Source organism: Pygoscelis adeliae, unplaced genomic scaffold, assembly GCF_000699105.1.
Source record: "Pygoscelis adeliae isolate BGI_AS28 unplaced genomic scaffold, ASM69910v1 Scaffold21, whole genome shotgun sequence".
Classification (NCBI taxonomy): domain Eukaryota; kingdom Metazoa; phylum Chordata; class Aves; order Sphenisciformes; family Spheniscidae; genus Pygoscelis; species Pygoscelis adeliae.
This window is the reverse complement of record NW_008824243.1, coordinates 4337965-4348377: the sequence shown is the minus strand read 5'-3', so window position 1 is coordinate 4348377 and position 10413 is coordinate 4337965. Positions and strand designations below refer to the sequence as shown.

The 10413-nt window shown below is 42.4% G+C and overlaps 1 protein-coding gene across 1 annotated transcript in view; it reads left to right on the top strand.

Annotated features, from left to right (window-relative positions):
* The window catches only part of PDGFRA (platelet-derived growth factor receptor, alpha polypeptide), a 28945-nt gene that overhangs the window by 740 nt on the left and 17792 nt on the right, over nt 1-10413 (top strand). The window contains exons 2-11 of the mRNA XM_009335143.1: nt 879-1193; nt 4228-4491; nt 5151-5281; nt 6664-6835; nt 6939-7128; nt 7649-7764; nt 8245-8371; nt 9352-9545; nt 10004-10098; nt 10209-10341. Of these exons, the coding sequence (XP_009333418.1) occupies nt 879-1193; nt 4228-4491; nt 5151-5281; nt 6664-6835; nt 6939-7128; nt 7649-7764; nt 8245-8371; nt 9352-9545; nt 10004-10098; nt 10209-10341 (1737 nt within the window). The remainder of the gene's footprint in view (nt 1-878; nt 1194-4227; nt 4492-5150; nt 5282-6663; nt 6836-6938; nt 7129-7648; nt 7765-8244; nt 8372-9351; nt 9546-10003; nt 10099-10208; nt 10342-10413) is intronic.

The window sequence follows — 10413 nt, the reverse complement described above, 5'->3', positions numbered from 1 at the left end:
CTGCTGCCTGTTGCACAGAGCGCACTTTCACGCCAAGGGCCTAAATGCCTGTTTATCATGGACTACCCTATCTGCTTTGTACAGGTCATTTGATAGCATGAAACAGCAAATCTGTTTCCCTGGTGAATTCCCCGTTTTTTTCTGTGGGGCGTAGGGTGTGGAACCTCTAATTTTCCTTCTGGGAGTTGGACCTGCACCAGCCCACCTACAAATTACTTAGGCTTGCAAATCTGAGCCTCTAACTGTATATTGCATCTGAAAACCAGTGCCACCTACAACATCTAGTTCAGTGAATTACAGTTTTACTTGGCTATAAACCTTCTGTACATTTTGGCTAGAGGTAGACCTGATGCACAAAGTTTGGATCTAAGCCCCTGCTCCGGCCCTTTGCAGAAATAGAAGCCAGACGTAAAATGCAGGTGTTGGTCTTGGGAAGGGGTTTCTAACTTTCAGTTGCGAGCTTACTCGAACGCTGACAGAACTACTGGTTTCCTGACCATTGCTGTAAGGACTTTTAAGATGCCCGTGACCCAGCAGCCAGGGTGTGGGGTTCACTGGTCTGCAGCAGAGCCATGCCCACTTTTGGGGCTGGGAAGCTGAGGTGTGGATTGGGAGCCATCTCTAACTTCATCTCTGTCTTTCACCTCTTGATTTGACAAGCAGAGGTCAGCAAGCAAACATTTAGCATTTCAAAGGGAAACTGTTTGCCATCCATTGGGCAAAGCTTTGGCTTTTAACAAGGGCAAATTTCTTGGCACATCAGCACCTCTGAAATGGTCAGAAAAACGGCTGCTCTGGATCCACTCTGCTTTCTTTCCCATCCCTGTGCTGAGGCTGTTCTGTGTGTTCATGTGTTATTTATTCGTGTCTTTTTGCAGGACCATTCCTAACATTTTGCCAGCTTCCTCTGCCGACTATTGTTCCCAATAGGAATGAAATGGTGGTACAGCTGAATTCCAATTTCACGCTCAAATGCTCTGGAGACAGCGAAGTGAGCTGGCAGTACCCAGTGACCGAGGGAAGCCACAGGATAGACATTAGACATGAAGAAAACAACAGTGGCCTCTTCGTGACGGTGCTCGAAGTAGGAAATGCCTCAGCTGCTCATACGGGCTTGTATGTTTGCTATTATAACCACACTCAAGTGGAGGATGGGGAAGTGGAAGGGAAGGACATCTACATCTATGTGCCTGGTAAGTGGGGCATGCCACAGCCGTACTCAGAGGTTTGGATGGGAGGGCTGAACCGTGAATGCTCAGAAGAAGCATAGTGCTGGTGGTAATTTGCTGTCAGGGAAAGATAAGTGACCCCAGGGCCATTTCCTAATGTGTAAATCAAGACCAGCCCTTGTGAGTCTAAGGGTACGTTCCTCTTTCTTTCTATTGTTTTTCACTTTTTTGGTGAGAGTTTTAGTTCTCAAGAAGAGGGATGAATTCACAGCTTCAGAGCTGAGGTCTTCTGGCCACCAGGGTCTGGGTAGTAGACCTTGGTAGCTAGGGTAAGCCTCAGCTCAGCTGTGGGAGGATGTCCAGCCTTCAGGTTTCCCTGGCCCTGGGTGGGGATTAACACCAATGTTGGTCTTTTCAGGGGTGACCTTGGTGGATGTTTTGGGATGTGTACTGACCAAACCAGTGCCACGGCTGGCACTACGGCAATTGCCAGATGAGGAAGGCCATATCTCGTTCTTAACCCAAATTAGGTTTGAACTGAGAACTGGAAAAAGCTCATGTGTGCACAGGGCCTGGGAAGTGTAAAGCAATGGCGATGTCTTGGTGGGGGTGGCTGTCACAAGGGAGGGTGAAACAAGAAGTGTTACTGCTGGCCAGTCTGATGCAAGATCAAAAATGTGGTGCTGCCATGCAGTGCCCTGTAATTTTCAAAGCAAACACAGCCTTCCCAGGCTCTGCGCTGCCTTTCTCTTTAGTGGTGGAAAACCTGTTGGACCCAGAAGAAATGGCATCCCTTCTTTTCAGAAGTACCTACCCCCAGCTTTGCCCTCCCACCCCCTTGTTCTGACTGGAAATGTGTTTAAAGGCTTTTTACACTGTCCATGGGATGAAGATCTTTATTGTCATAGCTGAGATAGGCAGCAGAGGCCAAGCAACAACTGACGGCCTTTGTAAAGCCCTGTCTGGATGCTTCCTCGGCGTTGGCTGGGGTTCAGGGGATGAGCAGCACAACTGCAGGGCCAGGAAAGATCAAGCCAGTAGATTTACAGTAAATATTTTGAAGAGGAAACGAAAGAGAGAAGAGATTGCAAATCATCCTGCAAAACTGCAGTAAGTTGTGAAGGAGGTGATGTCTGAAACTCCAGGGAAGACGGTGGAAGGGGAAAAAGTCAGGAAGCACTAACGGGACTTGTTTTAAAGGCAATTTTGCAGTGGCATTAAGTTTTTGCAGTTCACAAGGTGTGATTTGAGGACAGTGATTCTTCCAAGACTTTTTCTCTATTTCCCACAACAAATGTAAAGCTTTTGCATTCATTCTTGAAGCAAGAAGATGCTTCAACAGAGGCTGCAGGCTTTGGCACATGTGTCTCAATTTCCAAATAGCTCTAACCAAATCACCAGAAGATTTTGCTGGTGTTAAGCAGTCTTGTAGCTCACTCAGTGAAGGAACAGAAAGGCAAGAAATGGAAGATTTCTTCAAGACGGCTTTTTGGTTTGGTTTTTAAACGCCTCTAGACATCAGCCTACCAGATTTGCAGGGCAGAGACATCTTGTAATTTTTTCCACTCGCTAACCATCAAGATGTCATAAATGCAGAAACATATCCTTTTCTCCAAATTATAGAGAATGTTTCTGTTTCCACTATAAACTTCGTCTTTACAATTGTTTTTCCTGCAATGAATTAGGAGGGCAATGGGTGGCAGCAACCCACTTTAGCCAAGGAAGATTATGTTGAGACTTCACACAACATCCTATTTTCACTAACAGCACACAGAAAACCAAACTAGGTGAATCCTGTTTCTGTTTTAAATTACAGTGGGAAAATGAATACATGGAGTTGGCAGTGTGTTTGGGACGGAGCGCTGTGTTTGGAATATTGCTACAAAGAGCCTGCCAGTGCAGCAGAAAGTCTATTGTTGGAGGGATTTGGATTGCTATTTATTAAATTTTATTATAAAGGTTCACACAGAAGCTTCAGGCTAGCAGGATTTATTTTTTTATTCCGAATGGCCAAACAGAGATAATTTGAGGGCTGTGTTTTTTAAGTTGATATGTTATGCAATTATGTTTTAAACTCAGACTTTGGATTGGCTGGATAGGAAAGCTGGCATGTATTTTGTTGACTTTAAAAGAAATAAAACTACCAGGTGTTTGTTTGCTTTTTTCTGGTTGAATACCATATTTTGAAAACCACATGCTGTGACCATAATTAACTATGTCTCATAACTGTAATGTTGGACATGTTAGAAACACATGAAGATAAGTACCTTGTACTATTTTTGATGAAATGTGGCTTTAATGGTGTTCAACATAAACAACATGAAACTAATTTCTACTTTTTGACATTGAAAGTGTTTGGATTTTTTCTTCTTTTTATGTTTTTTTTCCTGCTTATATATTGGTTAGGGGACAGCTGCTATTACCAAAGGAAAAAAAATCTAACTGAAGAAGATGAGTGATTTGTGTCAATAAAAGGCAGGTTCTTTAATAAATTTTTGTGTGCAGTGAATGTTGCACCTAAGTGCAAAATCTTGTGTCATAAAAATAGGATGTTTAAGTCCAAATTCTTCCCTAAGATATTTGCTGTACATACATCTTGATAGAGTTGTCTATGATAAAGTGCATTCGTCTTTACTTTAGTCCCCAGCAACTGCATGAATGTTTTCACATCCAGTAGTGATTTTCTTGCTTTTTGTCACTTAATATCCTTTAGTCCTCACTGTAGGAATATCTCAGAACCAGGTCTAAGGGGAATAATAATGCTTAGTGTTTTTTTGGGGGGGAATCTTTTGTATTTTTCATTCTGCATCCTGAATTGTCACAAAGGAGCCCAAGCCCTTTCCTGTTCAGTGCTTAGGTCAAATGCCTCGCTACATGTCACATCAAATAGCCAAAACGAGATAGTGCATGCAATTACCATGCCAATTACTACCTCTGAAAAAGTGGAGTAATGAACTGTACTAGCTTATATGATCTATAAGCGGTCATTGATATCTAGCTCTTGTACGTGGACTTACTACAAACAAGATAGTGTTTGATTACCTCTTGTTTTTTACAGACCCAGACATGCCTTTTGTTCCTTCTATACCAGAAGACCAGTTCATTCTAGTCGAAGAAGGTGATCCCACCGTTATCCCTTGTCGGACAAGTGACCCAAAAGCTCAAGTGACTTTAATTAACAGTTTGGACAAGGCTGTCTATGCTTTCTATGACAGTAAACAAGGCTTCATAGGGAATTTCCCTGCAGGCTCATATACATGCAAAACAATGGTTAAAGGCGTGGAGTTCAAGTCTGATGAGTTCCTCATCTATATTTTAAGAGGTATTTATTTTTGTTCATTTAAAAAAAAAGTAGTAATAATGTTCAGCCCAGTTCTTTCCTCACACTGTAAGAGCCATATTAGCACCAGCATCACAGGGTTATATCAGATACTTCCCTGATGATGAGCTCCTTGCTCCTGTGGCAGTATTGCTAGTTATTTAGTTGCTAGTTTAATTAGTGGTTACGTACAATTATGATGAGAATAAAGTGTCCTTATCTCCTCTCCCAAATGGTTGCAAGAAAAGTCTTCTGTAATCCATGTATTTTCATCCTGTTTGCTGAAACGTAACTTAAACCACTGGTGTTTCCCAGTGGCTTCAAATCATAGGACCTCGGGTAGTCTGAAAAACAGCATGATTCAAATATTTTGAAAACCAGGGTTTTACTGGCCAACAATGGATTCTCACAGACAGTCACTGATTAGCAAAATGGGAAATTGCTTTTATACTGGATGCTTTTTCACAGGGGCGCTTGAGATAGGAACTTCTAATTGACGTTTTAAGCATAGATCATTCTTTGTGGGATTGAACTCAATGCCTGTACACTTCATGCTTTAAATACAGAAAGTTTATATCAGTATAAATCAGTAGTACTTTCATGGAAGGTACTGCATACAGTTTTAAACTAAATCTGCTCTCTCTCTCTCTCTTTTCTCTTAGCTACTTCACAGCTGCCAGTTGAAATTGAAGCTCTTAAAACTGTCTACAAAACAGGCGAGACCATTGTAGTAACTTGTGTGGTCTTTGACAATGAGGTGGTTAATTTACAATGGAATTATCCTGGGAAAGTGGTAAATATCTTTTTTTTTGTTGTTGTTTGAATGTTTGTAGTTACTTATTGGGGAAGAAGGTGGGGTTGTAAAGTAGTCTTCTCTTCTCTGAATGAAGACAGCTGAGGAGAGAAAACAAAGTAATTTCTTTTACTTTTAGGTTACCACAAAAGAAAGTCAGTCCCAAAAGTTAGAGTTTGCTGTTAGTAAGTATGCAAAGCATGAGAGGAAGGTGAGGTGTGACTAGGAGTCCATCCTCTGAGGGAGGAATGCTGTCTCTCAGGTCTTGTGCTGGTTCAAAAAAAGAAGTGTTGTGGAAATAGAGTGATCTAGGAATGTGTCCGACACCTGCATAGAGCTCTGCTGCTGGAGGTCTGAACCTCTAAAATGTCTCTCTTAAACCCTGGATTCTTGGACATAATAGAGGACAATGAAGAATCAAGTTCATAGACTTAATTGTTCCTCACTATGCAGATGTTAATTAAAATGACTCTTACAGTCAGTGTAATTACTCACTAATGAGAACCACCTAGTAAGAAAATCTTAAAACTTTTGGAGAACCTCAGAAATTTTCAAACTGGCTTAACATCCTTCTGCAGTGGAAATTTGTATTCAGTGAAACTTGATTAGAGCCAGTCCCAGTCAATGGAGAATTTCAGAGTATCCCATGTAAAAAGTCTGGTCACTGAAGGGATGGAATAGTTGAAATAACTATCTAATTGTGACCCCCAATCTCAGCTTTTTTTAAAGTAAGTTAAAAGCCCAAGAGGAAAAATTATTTGAGAAGGTTTTGTTCTATTTTCCAAATGACACATTATAATCTTTGCTATATGCCACCTTTCAAAACTATCCCCAGCATATTTTTTGTTCCAGCCTCTCATGATAACATGGTCTGCCATTCTCACCACCCTTTTACTCGCAGCAGTCTTCTCCTTGCCAATAAATTATTCTTGTTTTGACAGCAGGCAGAACATAACATCTAGCAACTGCTTACTTTTTGTCTGGTGCAGGGGATAAAGATTCACCCTATTTCATGGGATCTGAACAAATAAAATTAAAAATAAAACCCCACAGCTTTTATGTCTGAGAAGAAGGTAGCGCGTAAGCAGTAAAACACCCTTTTGGGCTGCTCAACCAAATTTTGAATGGTATTTTGTTTAGAGTGAACAAAATATGAACTCCCAACCTCCTCACCCTTCTGTGCCTGCCCCCCAAAAGGTGTATTTTTATAGACACATCTTTTGTGCCTGTGGCTGAAAAATACATCCCTGACTGAGTAAACAAGTCTTCTGCCATACAGGGTTTAGATGGTTGCTATCACTCCAGTGGCATCATAGATCCTCAGCGGTGTGCTTTCAGCTCAGTTACTTAAGTAAGGTTTTTTTTCCTTCTCCAAACTACAGAAAGAAAAAGGTCTGATAAAACTTGATGATATCAAAGTCCCATCGCAGAAGCTGGTTTACACCTTGACCATTCCTGAGGCATCAGTGAAAGACACAGGGGATTATGAATGTACTGCTCGGCATGCAACCAAGGAGGTTAAGGAAAATAAGAAAGTAGTCATTACAGTTCATGGTATAGTCTGCTTTTAGTGTCCAAAAATTATTAACGTGTTGGAAAACGCCATTCTTGAAAAATGCTGCACAGCGGTGTTTACGCAAGGCTTTTTCATTTACAGACAAAGGGTTCGTTCACCTGGAGCCTCAGTTTAGCCCTCTGGAAGCTGTCAATCTACATGAAGTAAAAAATTTTGTCGTCGATGTGCAGGCATACCCAGCTCCAAAAATGTACTGGTTGAAGGATAACGTGACTCTGATTGAAAATCTTACTGAGATTGTTACTAGTTCAAATAGAGTCCAGGAAACAAGGTAAAAATATTCTTCTGACCCTTACTTTGCCATGTTGACTCGAGTTTCTCCCCCAGAAACCCAGGCACTGTTCCTGCTCTCTCTTTCCACCAGTTTGTTACTTCTTCCTCAGTGGCATTTAAAAATCATTTCTTTATTTTCTGCTCTGAAGGGCAATGCCTAATCTGCCTCTTCTTATTCCCTTCATAACATCAACCTCTCCAAACCATAGAAATCTTGGTTTCTGAGCGCTAAGCCTCTTCAGTCCCTCCAACATGTCTCCACGTCAATAATTTCTAGCTATTTCCAATAATATCAGAGGCTTTGTCAGATCCCTGTAAAATATAACTATGCCCACTCGTTTCTCAGTTGTATTTTGGTAGTTATTTACTGTTTGAGTAATGATTTTAGTGTAAAAGCATGCTAGAAATGCCAAATGTCACTACATTATAATCTCCACATACCCAATTGCATATTGCACCAAAGTGAATTTTTTTTATGCCTGCCCTAAAAATACAAGCAAAACCTCTCATTTCTACAGGTTTCAGAGTATATTAAAATTGATCCGGGCCAAGGAAGAAGACAGCGGATACTATACTTTGGTTGCTGAAAATGAAGATGAGATTAAAAGATACACCTTCTCCTTGCTAATACAAGGTAAGGAGCCCCAAAGCCTTGCCCACCAGAACTGAGGGCACACAGCAAAGACTTGATCAACTTACACATCGGGTTCCCTGGAGTATTGAGATAAGAAAGGCGTGAACCGGGGTGTCCGGAGGAGTGCGTGCGTGCCGAGTCCTTGGAGCTCTCATACCCTGATCCTGGCTTTCACTTCGATTCTGGCCTTAAGCCAAAAAGAAACTTTATCCTCCCGCCTAAGTTATTCCAGCTGACAGTGGGGACGATAACTCATTTAGTATGAGATGAGGACGTGGCATAACCGCAGCACTTCCTTTTCATGGGTCTAACCTAGGATCTGCTCAGTCCTACAGGAGTTAAGGACCTCCTGGACGAGTCGGGGTCTCTAGACATCGCTAAGCTGTCGGCCAAACAATACCTGTCCTGGTTTATTTGAAATTTCAGGCTGCATTTGTAGACCCCGATGAGTATTTTAACAAACTCCTGTCTCCTTCCCAGTTCCAGCCCTGATCTTAGACCTCGTGGATGATCACCATGGCTCTGCGGGGGGGCAAACGGTGAGGTGCTTGGCAGAGGGGACCCCGCTTCCTGATGTGGAATGGCTGGTTTGCAAGGACATTAAAAAGTAAGAAAAGCGGGTGCTTTATCTAAAATATGACTTGTTGCATCCTTGATTAGCTTAACATTATTAGTTACCATACCACGTTTTCCACATCAAGGCCCAGTAATCTATAGATAATTTTTTTCTTTTTAGAGGCATGTTGCTTATATTTCGAGAGAGATTGTCAGTGCCCTTCCTGTTGCATCCTGTAGGAGAAGACACAATGCATCGATTCAGGAGGTTTCTCTCATAAATGCTTTGTGTTCAATAAGTGAATTCAGCAGATTTCACAGTCCCAGTTTGAGTAAGGAGTAGCCGTCCCTCCAACCAGGGAGTTCTTGTCATTTCACAGATAGCTCTGTCTGCCTCATTAACACTCTTGAATGCTTCTAAATTTTCACTTGTAATTATTTCCTCCCTAATTATAATTTTCACCTTCAAAGTATTTTAGACGTGGAGTAATTACTCCAATTTTTGCTAGTTCTAGACTAGCTCCTTCTGTGGCTGCTGGGAGGCAGGGTTTTCCCTGGGAGGTTATCCACCAGGGAGAGGGAGACCATGCATGGAAGAAGGCTAGGAGCCCTGGGCACCTCCCAGGTGTGTTCTGCTCTCATTGCGCTAAAACCTCTTGCTGCCTGGTGGGACGATTGTCCTCCTAGCCCTGCCCCAGGGAGCTTTGTACAGCACTAAGGTTTCAGGGAGAAATAGAGATCCATCGAGTACTGTAAGTCTATGGGATACATAGTGACACCAAGGTCTATCTATACCAGACCTGCTGGGCTGTATTGTCAGGCCCTCAAAGTGGCAGCAGTAACGAGGATCATGAGACAAACTATTCTGAGGGAAGAAAGATGTAGGCTTTTCACAGAGGTGGTCTTAAGCATTTCTGGTCTTTAAAATGATCGTTGTCAGAAGAAATAGGGAAAGGTGATTGCTGTTCTGTTCTCTCTTCTTTATCCATACCTACGCCCAACTCCTGTTTCCCCTGTTATTCTTCTCTGCAGGTGCAGCAATGACACCTCATGGACTCTTTTGACTAACAATATCTCTGATATACACATGGAAGCCCACCTGGATGAGAAAAACATGGTGGAAAGCCAGGTGACCTTCCAGAAGGTAGAGGAAACCCTGGCTGTGCGATGTGTGGCAAGGAATGACCTTGGTGCTGTTACTCGGGAACTGAAGCTTGTGGCTCCCAGTGAGTGTGCTTTGTTCTTCTGTGAAATTACAGCAGCCAGTTTGACCCCTCTCTAACACACGCCAGTTCAGTCTTAGTAGATAAAAATATGAATTGTTGCAGATAAAAATAAATTAAGATGGATTCTTTTCCCACCCTGGGACATCTGAGGATGAGGCATTCTACAGGTCTTTATGGTGCATCTGTTTTTCACTTATTATGTGGTTCCATGATTCACTTTGTCATTTTATGACCACTGGCTATGGGATGTTCTAGACAATCTCTGCATTTGGTTTTGAAACAGGAAGGCAGAGCAGCTCTGGGCTTGCAAAGACTTTACAGTCACCAGCCCCAGGAACTACTCCTGCCACATCTGCAGGACACGGGAACTGTGATGGTAGGGGAGGTGGGTGTCTTATGTGTGTGTCACGTTCCTCATGGCTGAGGAGGAAAATATGGTCTGTCTTCTTACTCCACAGCCTTGCGATCAGAACTAACGGTGGCTGCTGCAGTCTTAGTGCTGTTAGTGATTGTGATAATTTCACTGATTGTCCTGGTCATCATATGGAAACAGGTAATGTAGAAAAGTATTTCAGTTTGGATGCTGAGCCCTGCTGGGTTTTTGTCTGCTCTGAAGTCAGGCACAGGACTAATGATTGATTTTGTGTTCAATGCGCTTTGCAGAAGCCGAGGTATGAGATAAGATGGAGAGTCATTGAGTCTATCAGCCCTGATGGCCACGAATACATTTATGTGGACCCAATGCAACTGCCTTATGACTCCAGATGGGAGTTTCCTCGAGATGGGTTAGTGCTTGGTAAGTTTCCTCTAAGGAACTAATCCCATCCTTCTCTGGGGAGAAGGACAATTAAGGACAACCCTGAGGTCT